The following is a 22,805-nucleotide window of genomic DNA, read 5'->3' as shown; positions in this document are numbered from 1 at the left end:
AACGCGACATGACGGCCTGTGACATTGATCACAAGTTGTGGGAGTCAGTTGCCAGCGTTCGCCAGAGCTGGCAGGCAGCCATAAAGACAGGGCTAAAATGTGGCGAGTCGAAGAGACTTAGTAGTTGGCAGGAAAAAAGACAGGCGCAAGGGGAGAGCCAACTGTGCAACAGCCCCGACAAACAAATTTCTCTGCAGCACCTGTGGAAGAGGTTGTCACTCTAGAATTGGCCTTTATAGCCACTCCAGGCGCAGCTTCACAAACCACTGACCACCTCCAGGCGCGTATCCATTGTCTCTCGAGATAAAGAGGCCCAAAAGAAAAAAAATGAATATACCCTTGACCACTGACAAACTTTATTTTCTATCCTTTGTTTCATCTGCCTTCCAGACTCCCTCACTAATTTTCTGCCATTTCCATTTCAGATTTTTGCCCCATCTGCGTCTACCCCCAGCTTCCCATCCCCCTGCCAAACTAGTTTAAACCCTGCCCAACAGCACTAGCAAACCTCCCAGCAAAGATATTTATTTTATTTATTTATTTAGAGATACAGCACTGAAACAGGCCCTTCGTCCCACCGAGTCTGTGCTGACCAACAACCACCCATTTATACTAATCCTACATTAATTCCCATATTCCCTACCACATCCCCACCTTCGCTCAATTCTCCTACCACATATCTACACTAGGGGCAATTTACAATGGCCAATTTACCTATCACCTGCAAGTCTTTGGCTGTGGGAGGAAACCGGAGCACCCGGTGGAAACCCACGCGGTCACGGAGAACTTGCAAACTGCGCACAGGCAATACCCAGAACTGAACCTGGGTCGCTGGAGCTGCGAGGCTGCGGTGCTAACCACTGCGCCACTGTGCCACCCCATTTCAGGTGCAAACCGTCCGACTTGTACAGGTCCCATCTCCCCCAGAACCGGTCCCAATGTCCCAGGAATTTAAAGCCCTCCCTCCTCCACCATGTCTGCAGCCACAAATTCATCAGCTGTAACCACCTATTTCTATGCTCACTAGTGTGTGACACTGGAAGTAATCCTGAGATTACTTTCTCTGAGGTCCTGCTTTATAATGTCTTTCCTAGCGTGCTCAAACCTGCTTTCAGGACCTCCTCTCTCTCTTCTACCTATGTCATTCGTACCAATGTGAACTACGACCTCTGACTGTTCACCCTCCCCCTTAAGAGTGTCCTGCAATCTGACATCCTTAACCCCAGCACCAGGGAGAGGCAACATACCATCCTGGAGTCATGTCTACAACCGCAGAAACGCCAGTCAGTTCCCCTAAATATCGAATCCCCTACCACTATTTCTCTTCCACTCTTCTTCCTTCTCGCCCATGCAGCTGAGCCACCTGTGATGCCCTGAACTTGGCTTTTGCTGCACACCTCTGAGGAACTATCACCCTCACCAGTGTCCAAAATGGAAAACTGGTTCATGAGCGAAATAGATTCAGAGGACTCCTGCACTACCTGCCTGTTACTTAATATTTTTTGAAGAAAGCCAAGCTGCCCGAACACTGCCTAAAATCAAGTTCCAATTGTAAATATACATTGGGGGGGAATTTTATGAAGGTGATGAGGGTCTCTGCCACCGGCTGGAGAGCCGCCGAGAGACCTGCGTTGACTCCTTTGAGGAAAGCCCACCATATGAGCCAAGCAGGCAATTAACAGGTGGGCCTTTCCCCAGATTAGGAACCCGCCAATCAGAGATCAGCAGCTCTTTTGCTCTGCAGTGCCACCAGGGAGGTGGTGGCTGCTGCCAGACGACACCCACTGGAGGCCCAGGATTGCAGAGTGACCCAGCTCAGGTAAGTGATGACAGGAGGGGTTTTGCAGGGTGGGGGTCAAGAGAGTGTTGGAGAGTCAGCAGCAAGGGCAGGGGGGTGGTTCTCAGTGCCCCCCCCCCTGCCTCCTGATGCCAGGTCCCTCAATCAGGCATTAAGTGCCTTTGAACGAGGGATCTCCACCCCACCCGGGAGACCACATGCAACCCTGCCTCTCCTGCCACTGGATTAAAACTAGCAGCAGTGGAAAGAGGTCCTTAATTGGGCATTAATTGCCTCTTGAGGGCCTCAATTGGCTGCAGGGTGGGAAGGCTGTCCACTTGCCTTCACGCCATGGACTTACTCGGGGTGGAGGCGGGAAGGTGGCAGGGTCCCCACCCGCCACCATGCTGTCCAATTAAATGCGCTCCCTGCCTCCAAATAAAATACTGCCCATTGTGCTTACTTTCTATCTCGCTAAACAAAGCCATGATCATCTACACTGGTTGCAATTCACATAAAGTTGTATGTCTAACGTGTATAATATATCACCAGTCCTGTGCAGTTTAATTCAGTTACTAAAATTCAAACATTCCTACAAGTATCAGCCTTATCCTTTTGTCTGGTGAAATATTTTGAAGAATCTTTACTGCTGAATGTTATCCTAGATTTAGTATATAAATCATTAAGTTATTTCAGTTTGGTTTATTTCAGCACAAACAAATGTAACATCAGTATGTAAGCAACTAATACATAGAATACAAAGATTACATTGCTGTGTAACCAAGTCTGGGATGAAGATGATTCATCAGAAGTGCTGGATTAATGTGCATTGACAATTTAAGGAGAATATGCTGGTGGCAATTGTTCTGAAGCAATTTTCTCATATGCAGGAGGAGCATTTGGAATCTGTTAAGAGAAAAGATGATGAATTGATTTGTTTTTTAGGCTAATGTGCATGGCTAATGTAACATGCAGGAATTGATGAATGTACTATAGACCGTACACAATACACTAATCACATTTTTTACAAACTTCAATTTGCACAGTTATGTGGTAGCATAGTAATCTCAAGTAAGTTAATCATGTCAGTTATTAAAAATATCATGGACCTTGAAAAAGATTTAGTCTATAGTGCATATTGCTTTTGAATTTGTTATTCAGAGTGCTTAGACATTCTCTGTAGATTGTTATATTGTGTCTTAACACCAGGGGATTAGATTCCATTTTCTAGTTTTCACAGAATATGTTTTCAGTCTTCCAAGACAGCTCAAATTATAAACCATGTAGTCCTAATTTCTAAGTCTGAAAAATATAAATTGATCCATTAGATAAATTTGGGATAAAAGGTATAATCTTACCAGATTTGAGTTTATGCAGTCATTCAGACACACTTTGGTCTCCAGAGGGGTTCCTTCTTCACTGTGATGAAGTGTTGCCATCAAAGCATTAGCCGAGTGTTGGCTCTGAAATTAGAAGTCTATCACTAAGTATGCCTTAAAGCATTGAAATGCCAATCCATGCAACATCACTCAAATAGACTGTGCGATGATTAGCGCCAAGTACGTGTCAACTGGGTATGGTTTTTTAAATTTCCATTTTTTATGGGGTGTTTATTGCTATTAAAATATTTATTTGTTGAAACTGGTTAGTTGCCTTGTTTGCTACAAAATGTTCAGGTTAATTATAATACAATGTACATAATTATTTCCCAAGTACAATTGCTAATGCAAATACAAACTGCAAAATCTGTACACCAGACTGCATTAAGGTCCAGTATGAAAATCTGCAGGTAAACTAACAGGCGTTGCAGTTGCAGGAGTCTTAAGACTGAAACCACACTAAATCTGACTTTTTATTCATTTATGGGATGTGGGCGTCGCTAGGCCAGCATTAATTGCCCATCCCTAATTGCCCTTGAGAATGTGGTGGTGAACTGACTTCTTGAACTGCTGCAGTCCTTAGGGTATAGGTACACCCACAATGCTATTAGGAAGGGAGTTCCAGGATTTTGACCCAGCAACAGTGAAGGAATGGTAATATAGTTCCAAGACAGGATCGTGTGTGGCTTGGAGGGGAACTTGCAGGTGGTGGTGGTGTTCCCATGCATCTGCTGCCCTTGTCCTTCTGGGTTTGGAAGGTGCTGTTGAAGGAGCCTTGGTGAGTTGCTGCAGTGCATCTTGTAGATGGTATACAGTGCTGCCACTGTGCTTCAGTAGTGAAGGGATTGAATGTTGAAGGTAGTGGATGCGGGTGCCAATCAAGTGGACTGCTTGTCCTGGATGAAGTCAAGCTTCTTCAGTCTTGTTGGAGCTGCACCCATCCAGGCAAGTGGAGAGTATTCCATCACACTCCTAACTTGTGTCTTGTAAATGGCGGACAGGCACTGGGGAGACAGGAGGTGAGTCACTCGCCACAGAATTACCAGCCCCTAACCTGCTTTTGTCGCCACACTATTTATGTGGCTGGCCCAGTTCAGTTTCTGGTCAATGGTAACCCCCAGGATGTTAGTGGGGGATTCAGCGATCGTAATGCTATTGAACATCAAGGGGAGATGGTTCAATTCTCTCTTTGTGATGGTTATTGCCTGGCACTTGTGTGGCACGAATGTTACTTGCCACTTATCAGCCCAAGCCTGAATGCTGTCCAGGTCTTGTTGCATCTGGACATGGGCTCTTTCAGTATCTGAGGAGTTGTGAATGGTGCTGAACATTGTGCAGTCATCAGTGAACATTCCCACTTCTGGCCTTTATGATAGAGGGAAGGTCATTGATGAAGCCACTGAAGATGGTTGGACCTAGGACACTACCCTGAGGAACTCTGATACTAACCATTAAACAATTAAAGTTGGATATTTTCTTTAGATTCTGGAGAGCACAATACTACTCTGCAAGTCCTCTTGACAATACGTACTATTGCACTGCTGATTTTAGTTAAACAACTGTGATACTCAATCTTGAACCTGCGGAGTCAAATGTTCTTTTTAAAAAAAAATTTACCTGGAGTATCAAGTATCCATTACGTTTTTTATAGTACCAGCATCCGATTATCAACAGAAGTACAAGGATTATAACCAGAATAGCAATGCCAATAGCCCTGAAAAGGGAAAGGAAACGGAAGTTTTAAAGTTTATCTACCTTCTCTCTGATGCAAATTGTTCATTTATTGCATTCCAAAAAGTTCGTCCCTCATCGGTAATGATTAGGAAGAGAGTTATTGCAGACTTTTCAGTCTGGATCAGTTTTGATCACTTCCAGGCCCTTTGAGTTAGGAACAGCGGCAGGTTGTTAGGCCCCTCAAGCCTGTTCTGCTATTCAATTAAATCATGGCTAATCTTTATCTTAACTCCATCTACCTGCCTGGTTCTGTAACCCTTAATACTCTTGCCTAATCATTTCAGTTGACCCATCAGCTTCAGCAGTGTTTTGGGGGAAGAGTGTTCCAGATTTCAACTACCATTTGAAGTGTTTTCTGGCATCACTCCTGAATGGTCCTGGTCTAATTTTAAGGTTATACCCTCTTGTTATGGATACTCCCACCAGAGGATATAGTTGCTTTCTATCTACCCTATCAAATCCGTTAATCTTAGATCACCCCGTAATCATCAATATTCAAGGAATAGAAACCTAATTTATGCAACCTGTCCTCCTGGATTAACCCTTTTTAGCTTTGTGAACATGCTGGTGAATCTGCTGCACCCCCTGCAAGGCCAATATATCAAACCATGACCAAACACATTTACTGACCGACAATTCGTCGGGCATGGATTCACCATGACAAAGCAATACATCATCTGAGATATGGTGATTTAGGTATAATCCTAGACTTTGATACCACAGAATGCAAAAATTCACAGAAGGTAAGTTCAGCACAACTGTTAACTCAGTATTACTGTTTGAGTATTTCAACCATTTATAGATGCTGAGCAAGTGCAAAATGGAGTCAAAATGCTGACATGGTACTTAATCCAGTACTGTCCTTATAACTAGAGGGCAGTTGCTTTTGCATTTATAATGCCCGATTAGCTTTTAAGGGTGTAACTTTTATATTGATAATGGGTGTTTTAAAATGTTTTATAAATTATGACATATTTCTGAAAGAAATGTTTATATTCATTCAGCTGTTTCAATATGACAGTGTAATTACATTTAAAACCAATGTGGTTGAGGTGGAGTGGGAGGGATAAAATAGTTTGGCAAATTCATTCTACAAATGGTGAGGAAGCGGTGCATTCAAATGTGAGATATTAACATTTCCAGACATAGAAGCTAGCTATACAAGCTCCAATTTAGATATACTGGCACAAGGGTGGCATTGAGCCTGGTTAATAGCGGTAACATTGTCTGTTTCAGAGCTTTGCCTCTTTGGAATTAGCCTTGTGGTGCTCTTAAGATATATTTTTAGCACTAAGATATAATAATCCCTCTAGGCCATCACTTTGAAATAAATTACTCAACCCTGAATGGCTGATCCTTTTTAATTTAAAACAATATATTGCAGTTTAAAGGGGAATTGTCTTCATAGAAACAACTTTTTTTTTCTACTTGGAGGGAAGAGGCACAAGACTACAGAACATTATATCAAGGGTTTGTTGCCATGACGCAAGTTGCAGCTATAATCTTTGCTTTAATGGAAATGAAGAAACTTAGGGGCTCATTAGATTTCGTATTGAGTATGCAGACTTGGTAAATCTAAAAGCATAGTTTACTTATAAGCAAAAAACCTCCTGACAGTGACATTACTAAAAAGGCACAAATCTAATTTTGTACTTGGGGTGAACCTTTTTCCTGAAGTTATCAACCACTTTACTGAATGAAGATCATATCCAACAGAAATGCAACATTTATATCTCGTTTATAACACACTTCACGCCTGCTTTTACATTGCACAAGACCTGCGCTCATGTTGCTTGTTCATGGAAGCTGGGCTTCACTAAGAATGATTTCCTGGAAGACCCGCTAAAAGTATGTCTTCTTGGCACATGGTTTTAGTAAACCCTGGGGGTGGGGGAGCAGTGGTGTGGGATGCATGAGATTCTAAACTAGTGTAGATCTCTAGTAATGTGAACGCAGCTTTAGAAACTGAAGAAATTGCAATAATTCCACAGTGGGAATTGTGGCTACTTTCCAATTCAGCGGTCAGCTGCCACATCTGAAGCTCAAACCTTTCTTTTTTGTTTTGACACCTTTTACAAAGAGTGACATCGTATTTACAACACAAACCGCTAATTCAGCCCAAAAGGTCAATGCCGGTTTTTATGCTCCTCATGAGCCTTCTGATCTTATTTCATCTCATCACTATATCCTTTTCCTTTCTTCATCATGTAATCATCTTGCTTCTCCTTAAATGCATCCTTTTAATAGAGGGAGTTCTGTCAGTTCCAAATACAAGTTTTGTTTACCAGTAAGTTATAGAGCCACAACAAATTGTTCAGAATTCAACAGAAATATATTTAAACTACACCTTCAAATTTAGTAGGCACGATCAGCTCGAGATCTCATATTTACCATTTCAATTCTGCATTGTAGGCTGCAAGAAGGTATTTTACAAAAGTAGTACTCTGCTTACAGCCTGCGTTCCAATTTTTAATCAAGTTAGAGCTTGTAACAAATATCAACGAACAAAGTAAATTAATATTAGACCAACTACGGTAAACCTACTGCTTTTCACAGCAGAGAGCTTTTAAATTTCACTCATTCTTTGACTTGCTGATGAGCATAATCAGACTTTAATTGAGGGAATAAATGAATTTAATACATAACCCAATTTAGCAGAGTTGAAAGACTATCATCAGATAATGCCAGTGGTAGTGTCTGTTAGCATTGCTGGCTCAGAAATAACACTACAGTACAGAAGGTGATCAATACTCTTGCATTTCTAACCAAGGGATGCTCAAACTTACTCTTCTGATTTGAGGTAAGGTCCACCTCTCCCAGGACCAAAAACTCCTTGCAGAGTGTAATCGCCTTTTGGCATTTCTGAGGTTTGGTGTTGGTTTGTCTAAGAAATAAAACGGAAAGCGTAAGTACATAGATTCCTAAAAAAAAGTAAAGCAACAAATCTGTTTACAAATCAAATCTTTCCATTTAGTTTACAATACTCAGTAAAAACTAAACTCTATAATGTTTTCATCATTAAGAAATATATAACAGCTACAATCACATTGAATACTGAACAAATCTCATGCATTCAAATGCTATTCAATTGAATGGAAACTAAAGCCAAACGCAAACTAATTTGATTCCACTAATAATGAGCACCAGCAACTTTACCCGTGTTAGATGCTGGTGCTGACGTCTGGCAAAATCCCGATTCCTGGGCTGTGTAGCAGTACTCATATCATTCCTTTTTTTGCCCCCTCCTCCTCCTCCTCCGAGTGGCATTCTCATGACTATCATGAGACCAAGCCTGACTGTTGGACATTTCTTAGCTCTAATTGGCATGAATAAGCAACATGACACCATGTAAAAATCTGAGAAAACCAGCAGCAGCTTCTTCCAATTCAATATGCTGCCTGTTTTAATAACATCAAATAGGCATAAGACAAATGCAGTTCTGAGTCCAAACAGCACCTCCTTGTTGCTTTTACCAGCATGTGATTTTCCTAGTCGCTGTTTGCCCTGCTGTAAAGAGGCACAAGGTTCCATTTAATGGTTATTGAAACAGATTTACATCCTTAATGCATAAGCTATCAATTGTTATTTTTGATAATGGCTTTTCCCCTCTGTGTCCCTGTCCCCACCCCAGCTCTTGACGGTGCTGATTCATGCCAGGATCTGTTCAACTGGTGTTTTTAGTTTTCTGGTACCTCATCAATAAAGATATTCTCCACGTGTGAGCCGAGGTTGTCAGACTGTTAGATTGCAGAGGACATCTTAGATTGGTAGCCATAGTATTCCATTTGCAACCAGTGGTTGCAATTGGGACTGTCAAGTCCAAGAGAGTTTGTGATGCATGCCAATGCTTCAAAGCCAATACTAAAATTTACATGAACTGAAGCTGTGATCTAATACCCACACTGAGGATATTGAAATAAACTCTGGGTAAGTTTTATAAGTCCTTAAAAGGCCTAAAGGACACCTGGCCACTTTGTAAATCAATTTACCACTGCACTAGAATTATATTCCATCTAATGCTGAACCTAAGGAGCACGAAACTACCTGCCCAGGGCATCTTGCACCATTCCTATTAGGGCAGGGCCCAACTCAGGAATTTTTATTACAGCACATTTGTGGAGCTGGAATTGCAGTATAAGTATAATGTAAGACTTACAAAGGTTAACTGAAAGTTTGTTTTTCTTTTGGGCCTCCTTATCTCGAGAGACAATGGATACGCGCCTGGAGGTGGTCAGTGGTTTGTGAAGCAGCGCCTGGAGTGGCTATAAAGGCCAATTCTAGAGTGACAGGCTCTTCCACAGGTGCTGCAGAGAAATTTGTTTGTCGGGGCTGTTGCACAGTTGGCTCTCCCCTTGCGCCTCTGTCTTTTTTCCTGCGAACTACTAAGTCTCTTCGACTCGCCACATTTTAGCCCTGTCTTTATGGCTGCCCACCAGCTCTGGCGAACGCTGGCAACTGACTCCCACAACTTGTGATCAATGTCACAGGATTTCATGTCGCGTTTGCAGACGTCTTTAAAGCGGAGACGTGGACGGCCAGTGGGTCTGATACCAGTGGCGAGCTCGCTGTACAATGTGTCTTTGGGGATCCTGCCATCTTCCATGCGGCTCACATGGCCAAGCCATCTCAAGCGCCGCTGACTCAGTAGTGTGTACAAGCTGGGGATGTTGGCCGCCTCAAGGACTTCTGTGTTGGAGATACGGTCCTGCCACCTGATGCCAAGTATTCTTTGTAGAGTATGTAGAGTTGGTTAATAGAGTATATAGGACTGAGTACATTGTCTGGACCAAACTTTAAACATTTTCTTGCTACCCTGGTGTAGAAATATTTGTGCAATTGACAAACAGCAATTCTCTTTTCACGTGGTCTGTGTTGTTAATGAATGCATTCGTCTGAAGCAGGACTTTCCCATCCATTTGTTTCTTTTCTCTTGTCCCCTCCCAAGAGCCACATATACAGATTGCCCCCATTGTTATGGTGAGTGCTACAATATAATGTTAATGGACATTTTTCTGTGAATGTTAGTTTAGTTTAGTTTAGAGATACAGCACTGAAACAGGCCCTTCGGCCCACCGAGTCTGTGCCGACCATCAACCACCCGTTTATACTAATCCTACACTAATCCCAGATTCCTACTACATCCCCACCTGTCCCTCTATTTCCCTACCACCTACCTATACTAGGGGCAATTTTATAATGGCCAATTAACCTATCAACCTGCAAGTCTTTGGCATGTGGGAGGAAACCGGAGCACCCGGAGGAAACCCACGCAGACACAGGGAGAACTTGCAAACTCCACACAGGCAGTACCCAGAATCGAACCCGGGTCCCTGGAGCTGTGTTGTCTGAATCATGCTCAGAACTGTCAGGGGTGCACATGACCAATCTGCGAAAGTGCCCTCATGAGTTTTCTCTTTCATACATGACTCATCTACCACTGATGAAATGTGTCCACGTAACAATAAAGCTACTGACCTCCTCAAAGACCGTTTTTTTTTGTTGTTCATGACATTTTAGCATTGCTGTCAAGGCCAGCATTTATTGCCCATCCTTAATTGCCGTTGAGAAGGTGGACGAGCTGCGTTCATGTCGTGTAGATGCACCCACAGTGCTGTTTGGGAGGGAGTTCCAGGATTTTGTCCCAACAATGATGAAGGAACAGTAATGCTGTGTGACTAGAGGAGAACTTGGTGTTCCAGTGCGCCTGCTGCCCTTGTTCTAGGTCGTAGAGGTCACAGGTTTGGAAGGTGCTATCAAGTTGCTGCAATGCATCTTGTACATTGTACACACTGCTGCCACTGTGCGACGGTGGTGGAGGGGATATCAATCAAGCAGACTGCTTGTTCTGGATGGTATCGAGCGTCTTGAGTGTTGTTGGAAGTGCACTCATCCAGGCAAGTGGAGAGTATTCCATTACTCTCTTGACTTGTGCCTTGTAGGTAGTGGAAAGGCTTTGGGGAGTCGGGAGGTGAGTTACTCGTAACACAATACTCAACCTCTGACATGCTTTTGTGGCCACAGTATTTATGTGGCTGGTTCAGATAAGTTTCTGGTCAATAGTGACCCGAGTACGTTCGGGAATTCAGCAATGTTAATGCTGTTGAATGTCAAAGAGACGTGGTTAGATTTTCTCTTGTTAGAGATGGTTATTGCCTGGAACTTGTTTGTCCCAAATACTACTTGCCACTTATCAGCCCAAGGCTATATGTTGTGCAGGTCTTGCTGCAAGCAGGCACTGACTGCTTCATTATCTGAGGAGTCGGGATTGGAACTGAACACTGTGCTATCATCAGCGAACATCCCCACTTCTGAATTCTTCAGCCCTATAGCAGTGACGTTGTTGGGGCCCACTCTCAGCCCTTCTTTCAAGTGATGTTCAACATGGAGGAGCACTGATTCATCAGCTGAAGGAGGGCAGTAGGTGGTAATCAAGCAGGAAGTTTCCTTGACCATCTTTGACCTGATAATATGAGGCTTTATGGGGTCATGAGTCAATGCCGAGGACTCCCAGGGCCACTCCCTCCTGACTGTATACCACTGTGCTGCCACCTGTGCTGGGTCCATCCTTCCAATAGAACAGAATATACCCAGGGTCAGTGATGGAGAAATCTGAGGTATGATTTTGAGTGTATGACTGCCAGGCTGTTGCTTGATTATTATATGGGATAACTCTCCCAATTTTGGCACAAGTCAGCAGGAGGAATTTGCAGGGTCAACTGGGTAAGGTGTGCCTTTGTTGTGTCCAGTGCCTTGGTCAATACCAGGTCCATCTGGTTTTAATTGACATTTTTGTAGCAGTTTGATGCAACTGAGTGGCTTGCTAGGTCATTTAAGAGGGTAGTTAACAAGCAACTACACTGCTGTGGGTACTTAAGATTTTTTTAAGATGATGCAGCACATCTATAATCACACCCTAAAGGATCAGAAGTTAGAATGTATGTTGTTTGCAGGGACTGATTTCTTTGAGTATTAAAGTGCTGACACATGAAGGGTTATTGCAGCACAGCAGCTATGGTTACAATTCTGTTGACAGTACAAACTGGTTTATATAACAGTCTTGTGTTTCTGTAAAACATGTGTTATGCCTCTGCAAAACCGCCTCTCCCAGTCAGCTGATCCAACTAGATCCATAACCCAACACTGACACAGCCACATGATAAAGCAGGAGTTGTAATGGTAACAGCAGAGTATGTGGATGTAGGAATATTGGAATATTAAAAATGCAGGGAACAAAAAATGCCATTCAGCCCACCAAGTCCACTTCTGCCAAAGACCATGTACAATTTACCCCATCATTGAATAACCAGGAGAGTGTCAAACAACAAAAGAAGTTCCATTGCAAAAAGAGAAAACTCTGAATTGGTTAAAAGTCAAGCCTGTATGCAGTATTTATTAAAACCAAAGGTCCGTGAGATGGTGCAAATGGTCCAGACCTCAACTTGCAGTTTACAATGTCAATAGTGCCCTTAGACTGTTACAGCCCTAGAACAGGTCATAGTTATTTTACTTTGATGATGTAAAGTGAAAATCTATTCAGGACAAACTGTTTGTTTGCTTTTTGCTAATCTTAATGAATAATTTTCCTAGAAAAATAAGCGCCTGTAATTAAGGTGTGAAGTGGGTATGAGGTATTACTGAGTACACAATGCCTGGAAGTCAGTTTCATGATCAAGATATTCTGTTCATCCTGTAGACTCCGTTACATTTTTGGATTGTATGCTAGATAGTCTACTCAGGATTAATGGTACCAAACATTCCTGTAAACCGACCTCGTGTCCTCTCTGATCTGAGTGTACCATTTCTTTTGTGTGAGGCCAAGTTTTTAACCACTCATGCTTTTGCCAGTAAGGGAAAAAATTGAAATAAATTGTCTAATATGATAAGTGTTCCATTTTGTCACAGGCACACATCTCCTTGCATCTTCAAATTAGTTTGGAAGCATTTTGGAATGTAATTGTTAATTACTGAGTTATAATTCATAGGTGTGAATTGGTATTCTCAATAATTATGTGAATTATGTTGGCAATGAAATGAACACTACCTATAGAATCAATAACAAATATTTATAATTGCACCATCCTTTACAGTAGAGTGCAGAACATCCAACCATTATAGAATCTTACAGCATAAAAGGAGGCCATTTGGCTGTCATGCCTTTGTTGGCTCTTTGAAAGAGCTGTCCAATTTAGTCCCACACCCTAGCCTTTTCTCCACAACCCTGCAAATTAGACCTCTTCAATTACATGTTCAATTGCCTTTTAAAGGTTCCTATGGAATCTAATTCTACCACGTTTTCAGGTAATGCATTCCAGATCTTAACAAACCTGTGTGAAGAGATTTCTCCTCATTTCCCCTCGAATATTTTTACCAATTATTTTAAATCTATTACTTCTGGTTACCAGCCCACTTGTCAAATAAAATAAAGCACATAGGGAGAAAATATCAAAACCCTATATAATTTTACATACTTAAATTAAGTCTCCCCTCAACCTTCTCTGCTCTAAGAAGAACAGTCCCAGCTTCCCTAATCACTCCACATCACTGAACTCCCTCATCCCTGGTATCAGCCTGGTAAACCTCTGTACCTTCTGCAGGGTCTTGACATCCTTCCTAAAGTGTGATGCCAAGAATTATGCACAATACTCCAGCTGAGGCCTAACTGGAGATTTGTAAAGGTTTTGCATGACTTCCTTGTTTTTATATTCAATGCCCCTTGTATGCAAAGTCAAGCATCCCATACACTTTTTTAACTGCCTTATCAGCATGCCCCACCACCTTCAAAGATTGTGAGTATGCTCCCCCTCAAATAGTACCATTTAGATTATACTGCCTCTCCATGTTGGTTCTCCCAAAGTGTATCACTTCACACTTCTCTATATAAATTGCATCTGCCCCGTGTCTGTCCACTTCATGAGTACACTGTCTATGTACTCATGAAGTCTGCTATTATCATGCTGACTATTTACTATGGTGCCAAGTTTTTGTATTATCCTTAAATTTTTCCTTATTCTCAAGTCCAGGTGATTTGTTTATCACAAAAAAAGCAGTGGTCTTAAAACTGAACTGAACTGCATATTTCTCTGGAGTCAGAAAAAATTTGTTCAGCATTACTGTCTGCCTTCTATTCCCTTAGTCAATTTCATACCCACATTAACACTGTTGCTTTCATACCATGTGCTTCTGTTTTCCAAATAAGTCTGTTATGATGTACATTATCAAATGCCTTTTGAAAGTGCAGTAGATGTTGTTTCTTTTCTTTTGGGCCTCCTTATCTCGAGAGACAATGGATACGCGCCTGGAGGTGGTCAGTGGGTTGTGAAGCAGCGCCTGGAGTGGCTATAAAGGCCAATTCTGGAGTGACAGGCTCTTCCACAGGTGCTGCAGAGAAATTTGTTTGTTGGGGCTGTTGCACAGTTGGCTCTCCCCTTGCGCCTCTGTCTTTTTTCCTGCCAACTGCTAAGTCTCTTCGACTCGCCACAATTTAGCCCTGTCTTTATGGCTGCCCGCCAGCTCTGGCGAATGCTGGCAACTGACTCCCACGACTTGTGATCAATGTCACACGATTTCATGTCGCGTTTGCAGACGTCTTTATAACGGAGACATGGACGGCCGGTGGGTCTGATACCAGTGGCGAGCTCGCTGTACAATGTGTCTTTGGGGATCCTGCCATCTTCCATGCGGCTCACATGGCCAAGCCATCTCAAGCGCCGCTGACTCAGTAGTGTGTATAAGCTGGGGATGTTGGCCGCTTCAAGGACTTCTGTGTTGGAGATATAGTCCTGCCACCTGATGCCAAGTATTCTCCGAAGGCAGCGAAGATGGAATGAATTGAGACGTCGCTCTTGGCTGGCATACGTTGTCCAGGCCTCGCTGCCGTAGAGCAAGGTACTGAGGACACAGGCCTGATACACTCGGACTTTTGTGTTCCGTGTCAGTGCGCCATTTTCCCACACTCTCTTGGCCAGTCTGAACATAGCAGTGGAAGCCTTACCCATGCGCTTGTTGATTTCTGCATCTAGAGACAGGCTACTGGTGATAGTTGAGCCTAGGTAGGTGAACTCTTGAACCACTTCCAGAGCGTGGTCGCCAATATTGATGGATGGAGCATTTCTGACATCCTGCCCCATGATGTTCGTTTTCTTGAGGCTGATGGTTAGGCCAAATTCATTGCAGGCAGACGCAAACCTGTCGATGAGACTCTGCAGGCATTCTTCAGTGTGAGATGTTAAAGCAGCATCGTCAGCAAAGAGGAGTTCTCTGATGAGGACTTTCCGTACTTTGGACTTCGCTCTTAGACGGGCAAGGTTGAACAACCTGCCCCCTGATCTTGTGTGGAGGAAAATTCCTTCTTCAGAGGATTTGAACGCATGTGAAAGCAGCAGGGAGAAGAAAATCCCAAAAAGTGTGGGTGCGAGAACACAGCCCTGTTTCACACCACTTAGGATAGGAAAGGGCTCTGATGAGGAGCCACCATGTTGAATTGTGCCTTTCATATTGTCATGGAATGAGGTGATGATACTTAGTAGCTTTGGTGGACATCCGATCTTTTCTAGTAGTCTGAAGAGACCACGTCTGCTGACGAGGTCAAAGGCTTTGGTGAGATCAATGAAAGCAATGTAGAGGGGCATCTGTTGTTCACGGCATTTCTCCTGTATCTGACGAAGGGAGAACAGCATGTCAATAGTCGATCTCTCTGCACGAAAGCCACACTGTGCCTCAGGGTAGACGCGCTCGGCCAGCTTCTGGAGCCTGTTCAGAGCGACTCGAGCAAAGACTTTCCCCACTATGCTGAGCAGGGAGATTCCACGGTAGTTGTTGCAGTCACCGCGGTCACCTTTGTTTTTATAGAGGGTGATGATGTTGGCATCGCGCATGTCCTGGGGTACTGCTCCCTCGTCCCAGCACAGGCATAGCAGTTCATGTAGTGCTGAGAGTATAGCAGGCTTGGCACTCTTGATTATTTCAGGGGTAATGCTGTCCTTCCCAGGGGCTTTTCCGCTGGCGTTGTACATATGGACTATCTGCACCAACCCTCTGTTATTTCATCAAAAATCTCAATCAATTTAGTTAGACATGATTTGCCTTTAATTGCTCTGTGCTGACTATACCTTTAAATCCACGCTTCTCCAAATAAGAATTAATTTTCTCCTGCACAATAGTCTTCGGTAGTTTTTCTACAATTGTTAGACTGATTGGTTTCCTTTTTCGAACAGGGATATATCATTGACAATCTTCCGGTCCACAGACACCATTCCCATAGCCAAGGAGGATTGAAAGATTGTGGCCAGAGCTTCTGCTATCTCTATCCTAGCTTCCCTCAGCAACCTAGGATGCATCCCATCTGGACCGAGTGACTTGTTGACTTTGAGTGATGCCAACCTATTTAGCACCTCCTTTCTATTTTCATCCTATCCAATATTTCTACTCCCGCCCCCCCCTCCTCTACTGCAACATTAACCTCATCCTCTTTTGTGAAGATAGATGCAAAGTACTTGTTCAATACCTGTTATGCAGTTGTTTCTATATTTTTGTTCAGTATTTTTTTAGGACTCATATTTAAATTGTGGAGATGGATTCATTGGAAGGCTGAAGATTTCATAAATGCTGGACTTTGCTTTGTTCTTGACAGTTCACTGAAAGGACACAGATGTTGTTTGAAAACAGCCTTTACTGAAAATCATGTGCTTTGGGCTCAGTAAACAACAGATACCTTAGTGATCTAGGGAAGATGTTTACAGAGAAGCCACATCTTCCCTAGATCACTAAGGTATCTGTTGTTTACTGAGCCCAAAGCACATGATGTTTATGGAGGTCAAGAGGTTGACCTTCTGTTTGGGGTTTGAATATTAATTTCAAGTCAGTTGGGCTGTGAACTGTTTTAAAGACAGTTGGTGTTTTGCCTGCCAAGGAAAAAGAAACCACCCAGCTCACCTCTTTCTCTACCTCTTTGAAGAAACCCTGCAAAGATCCAGTTTGGGAGAGTTAAAATCTCTGGTGCTGCATCTCTCCTGAGAAACTGGAAAAACCTATCAGATTAATTCTCAATGCTGTCTGAAACGAACTGCTTTAGAAAAGATCCCAGTGACTCCTCTCCATGTACCTAGATGCCAGACCAAAAGGGACAAGCTGACTTCCTTCCGTATCTTCTCTATTTTTCTTCAAGAATTAGCCGTATTTGGTCAAAGTATTCTTATTTCGTCCTTTTTTTTTGTAACAGATGTCTTCAGAGAGAATTTCTGTATTTTTTTCATTCTGTGTGTGGGGGATTTAAAAAGGGAACTTTCATGTTTCAATCTGCTTTGCTTCTTTACTGGATAAGTCTTCTCCGATAAACTGATAATTTTGCTGTTTATTAAAGAAACCTGGTTGGTGTATTTTATTCTGGGATAAGAGTAGAGTATATGATTGACTGAATCTATAACTGGGTAAACATTTAAAAAATATATGTTGTGACCTGCAGTGAAATGGGACTAGAAAAGTCAGTATACTCCTCCAACCTCAGTCGTAACCTCAGACTTGCTATCTCCCTCCACATGATGATTTCCTTTTTTGTCCCTAATATGTTCCACCATTTATTTAACTATCCTTTGCTTTTTTATGCTTTTTGGGTTCTCATTTGTTATCTGCTAATCTTTTCTCATACTCTCTTTGCCCTCCTCATATCCTTTTTCAATTTCCCACTGCTCCATTTCACTCAACTATTCACCTCAGCCATTTTTCATTCAAGGTGTACAGTGTGCAAAACATCCCACAATGTGAATTGAAGCACCCACTAGCATAATAATTTATTTCATTTGTGATGCAGTACAGCCTGTGTTTATGTTTTTGAGACAGTTTCTGATTTGGGATGGGGGGTTTCCAGGTGGGATGTCAAACCCAGGTTAGACAAACAAACAGTCCTGTAATACAGAACAAACAAGCAGTTTTTTTTTAAATCAAGAACATGGGACTGAAGGTTTAGTTTCAGTTTGTCAAGAAAACTCTACAGAGCGTACAGCCAGATAAAAAGAAAGTGGGTGTGTTGTTTGACCAGAAGTTTTTTGTAAAAGGTGGAAGCCAGTTGCAAGGCTACTTTGTGTTTTGTACAAAGAAGACTTTTGGAGAGTTGTGAAGGAGTCTGCAGTGGATGGAAAATCAGCCAGATTGTTTGAAGGAGACAGGCTGAGAGCTGCAAGTTTCTGGGCTGCTAGAGAATCAGACTACAAAGCAGCTGGTTGAAACAGTTTGGTGCCGGCAAAGCAGGCCGGACTGAGGGATAACCATTGGTCAATGACTTATGGCAGTTGTCTTCGGTGATTGAAAAGTTATCAGTGCTAACACAGGCCAGGTCGAAGTTGTTCGAGAGGTGACAAGACCGAACCATTAAAGGGATGATTGCATTGCTCACTATTGGCGGGAAGTCATTACATCTGAATCTGCATCCTGGAGGACAAAACTTGAAGAACTACCTGAGGAAATTCCTGATTTTATTGTACTGTACTGTTCACCACCTTGCTGATAAAACTATTCTGAAGATCTGTAAAGACTACCTTTTGTGCTTCTAATCAACATGTGAGATAAATTTATGTCTAAAGACCCTATAACTTCTTATTTATTCTAACTCCCCCATTCACACACATACATTCAAAAATCAACAGTCAACTGGTTTTAAAAATGGTGTTTTAAAAATTAGCTGTTTCTTAAGAATAAAATGAATAACTGGGTTGTAATTCTTTGTAAGTTATGTTCCTGGTTGATGAGGTGTCCAGATTAGAACAATCAGATACCACTCGAAGTCTCCAGGCAAATTCGATGAAACAGTCTTTTAATAGATAGGCATTCAAAGCACTTCGGCTGCAGTAGGCGTCACACGGTTCTTTCAACACGGAGTATATATTTGGATTTTAAAATTGATAGTCTTTCAGTCGAAACATTTACTGTACATTTCAGAAAACACAATCAGGCAAGAGAGTGCCAATCTTGAAGCAAAGTCTTCTAAGATTGGAAGTAAAGAAAAGGAATTTTGCCAACTCCAGCAATTCAAATGTTCTCTTCAAAGGGTTTTTTTTCTCCTTAGGCAATAACACAGCCTGTAGCTCATTGTAGAATTTCTGCTGACAGAAGTCTCTTCCTTCAATGCAAGCACGCTTTGCCGGTCTCCCAGTTCAAACTAGTTTTAGCCAGTCTTTACACACTGTTAAAAGTTACAGTACACCATGTGACCTCTCTCTCTCACTGTGGCCTAGGAAACAGGTGCAGCTGTGGCACACTGTTCTCAGGAATCTAAAGCTTCTCTCTCTGTCTTAAAGGTACACTGTTTTAAACAGAGGAGGAAAAAAAAAACAGTTCCGCGACTATATATATATATATCACATTCTACTATCAGGTAATACTGAAATGTTGTATGGAAGTGTTCAACAATACTTGTGTCTTGGCCAACATTCATCCCTCAACCAAAATCACTAAAACTGATTAAGTAGTCATTCATCTCATTGTTGCAGTGTACAGATAAGTTGCTGCATTTGCCTGCACAAAAAACAATGGATGCACTTTAAAAAGTAACTTACTGACTATGAAAGGTGGACAAGGAGGTGGACACAATAGCAGAGGATGATCCGTGAAATGTGGAGGTTAATGGGGTAAAAGGTGAGGACAAGGGGGACCCTGGTATGGGTCTGGGAGGGGAAGGTGAGGGCAGAAATGTGGAAGAAAATGGGACAGACATGGTTGCAGGCCCTATCAACCAAATTTCAGTTGAGGATAAAGGAAGACATATCGGGAGCACAGATGCAGATGGTGGCATCATCAGAACAGATGCTACAGAGATGGAGGAATTGGTAGTATGGAATAGAGTGGGAGGAAGTCTAGTCAAGGTAGCTGTGGGAGTCAGTGAGTTTATAGCACATGTTGGTTGACAGCCTGTCCCCAGAAATGGAGATGGAGAAGTTGAGGAAGGGAAGGTAAGAGTCAGAGATGGATCACGTGAACATCAGGGAGGAATGGAAATCTGAAGCAAAGTTGATGAAATTTTACAGTTCAGGATGAAGTCAGGAAGTGGCACCAATACGGTCATCGATGCATTGGAGAAAGAGGTGAGGGAAGGTACCTGAGTAGAATTGGAATAAAGAATGTTCCACATATCCCACGATAAAGTAGGCACAGCCAGGACCCATATGGGTGCCCATTGCGACACCTTTTATTTGAAAGAAATCAAAGGAGAAGTTGTTCAATGCAAGAACAAGTTCAGCCAATTGGAGGAGGGTGATGGTGTATGGGGACTGGTTGGGCCTCTGTTCAAAGAAGAAGTAGGATATGAGGGAATGGAGATTGGGCATCCATGGTAAAATGGTTCGGACCAGGAAAGTGGAAACTGTTAAAGTGGTGGAGAGCGTTGGAAGAGTCGCAGATTTAGGTCAGAAGAGACTAAATAATGGGAGAAAAAGTAGTCAAGAAATGAAGAAATCAGTCCCGTGGAGCAAGAACATGCTGAAGCGATGGGCTATCAGGGCAGTTGTGTTTGTGGATCATGGGAAAGAGGCAGAAGCGGGCTGTGCAGGGTTGGGGAACTGAGGTCAGAAGCCATGGAGGGAAGATCTCCAGAGGAGATGAGGTCAGTAACAGTCTGGAAAATGACTATTTGATAAAAGCAAAATACTGCGGATGCTGGAAATCCTGGAAGAGAAGTGGCAGTGAATTAAACACTAAAATAAAAGCAAAATACTGCGGATGCTGGAAATACTAAAATAAAAGCAAAATACTGCGGATGCTGGAAATAATTGTTTTTGTTAATGACTATTTGATGTTCAGTGATGGGCTCACAATCCTCTGCGAGGTTAAAGATTGGTTTGCCAAACAACAAGGGGTAATTGTGAATGAAGCCGTTGCTATTTACGGGAAAGATGAATGATTTGTTGCTGGTGATAGAAACAAAGCCATCTCACTGAAGGTGACACCAAATTGGATGTAAAGGTCTTCAAACAAAAGAGAAGTGAACCATAATAAAGGGAGCAGGATAGGTTGGAAGTGGTATTCACAAATACAATGTAATGGGACTGGAGAATGAAAATAGTGTGAATATTACCTAATTACCCCAAAGATAGAGACCCCAGCACTGGAAAGGGATCTGGATACTGGTGAGTAGGTCACTGAAATTTACCAATGCACCAGCAGTCAGGATGGGGTCCTGGATCTTGGGATAGAACACGAATCACAGGAGATAAAAGAAGGACTTGCATTTATACAATGCCTTTCATTACCACAGGACAACCCAAAGAGCATTACAGCCAATGAAGTAATTTTGAAGTGTAGTCACTCTTATAATGTAGGCAACATGGTAGCCAATTTGGGTACAGCAAGCTCCCACAAACAACAATGTGATAACGACCAGGTTATCTGTTTTTGTGATGTTGATTGAGGGATAAATATTGGCCTGGGGGAGGTGTGGGGGGGGGGGGGGGGGTGGTGGGGGGGAAACTCCCCTGCTCTTCTTCGAATTAGTGCCATGGGACCTGTGAAAATCAGTCTGTACAAGGCACTGGTGCAGTCATATCCCTGGAGTACTCTATATAATTCCTGTTGCCATACTATTAGCAAAGATATCCAGGCACTGAAGATAACATAGAAAAAAAGTGAACAAGTCGATTCTTAGCTCAAGGAATCTGAGCGGTGAGCCTGGCATTGTTTACTTTGGAGAAGAGAAAGCTTAAGGGAGATATTATTCAAGTATTGAAGAATCTTAAGGGAACAGGTAAATTGAACTCTCATATTTTCATGCTTTCTAAAAACACTGGAACCAAGGGATACAGGGTTACCAGAGGTAAGGTGCCCATGTGTTTTAGGTTTAACTGCTTCATCCAGGGTGGTAAACGTGTAACACATCACCTAGAGAAGCAGATGGTGTGGATACATTTGACAGAATTGGGATAGATATGTGAGGGAAGAGAGCAATTGAGAGGTATTCATTTTTGGGTCTCGTCAGATAGCCTGCACAGCCTTTTCTGGTCCTTTGCTATGATTTTGACACCAATCTGTTCCAGTTTGCCCTGACAGGGTAGGATATGTGATGCTCAGTTGTACTCGGCTCATGAATTTGTGGTTCTCAGCATTATTTATTGTAAACTGTAGAATATTGTGAGACATACATTTCTTAAATGATAAGTTAAACATGGTTATTTTGAGGAAACAGATTTATAAAGAATCAATTAAAGCAAAAAAGGTGGAAATGCAAGATAATAATAGAGGACAAAATAAGTTAATTAAATTAATGAGTTTTAAAAAAAAAAGACAACTTAAGTAATTGATTTTAAAACGCTTCAAAGTACTTCACACAGAATTACTTTTGAAATGACCATTTTGCGGCTGCGATGTTTCACAAACAGCAATGAGTTGCTATTTCGATGACAGTTGCTGAAAGTGGAATGTTTGCCAAGACACTAGGAGTACTCTCTGCTTTTCCTTGAATTGGCAGTGGAATTTTTAACTTACATTTGAAATACTGGAATAGACAGAGAGGACCTCAGGTTAATGAAAAGCTCTTTGTTTTCTAAGACCTCAAGACCATTGGAAATTTGCTAGTAAATACACATAATTCAGTTATTGACAAATAGTTGCTGTTTACACAAGTTTGAATAATAAAACTCATAACTTTTCAGTACTGAGTTAATGGCCCATATTCTATAGATTCTGATGAATGTTGTATGATATGCTATAACATTACAAGCTCAACTCTAACTCGCACTCTGTCTAGCAAGGCTCCACATTGGAAGCTCTGCCTTGCAAAAAGATCCAATTTGTATCCGTTAGACCATAAAATTGATTCTTGGAGGTTGGGGTGTGGTGTTGGAAGGTGGGTGGATTACTTGTACAGTGCTATGTGTATTTTGAATTTTAGGTTGATAGCCTGGATTTTCACTTGATTACCTTTGTAGTGAGAGAAA

The 22,805-nt window shown here is 42.2% G+C and overlaps 1 protein-coding gene across 1 annotated transcript in view; it reads right to left on the bottom strand.

Moving 5' to 3' along the window:
* Positions 1–2,607: 2,607 nt before the first annotated feature.
* The window catches only part of mlana (melan-A), a 31,082-nt gene continuing 10,884 nt past the window's right edge, over positions 2,608–22,805 (bottom strand). The window contains exons 2-5 of the mRNA XM_068030707.1: positions 7,677–7,774; positions 4,774–4,870; positions 3,136–3,240; positions 2,608–2,683 (exon numbers count right to left, since the gene is read on the bottom strand). Coding sequence (XP_067886808.1) covers positions 2,615–2,683; positions 3,136–3,240; positions 4,774–4,870; positions 7,677–7,750 — 345 coding nt within the window. The 5' untranslated portion in view covers positions 7,751–7,774 and the 3' untranslated portion in view covers positions 2,608–2,614. The remainder of the gene's footprint in view (positions 2,684–3,135; positions 3,241–4,773; positions 4,871–7,676; positions 7,775–22,805) is intronic.

The sequence above is a fragment of the Heterodontus francisci genome, chromosome 4 (assembly GCF_036365525.1).
Source record: "Heterodontus francisci isolate sHetFra1 chromosome 4, sHetFra1.hap1, whole genome shotgun sequence".
NCBI lineage: Eukaryota > Metazoa > Chordata > Chondrichthyes > Heterodontiformes > Heterodontidae > Heterodontus > Heterodontus francisci.
The sequence above is the reverse complement of the archived record's forward strand: the minus strand, read 5'-3'. Positions and strand labels throughout refer to the sequence as shown.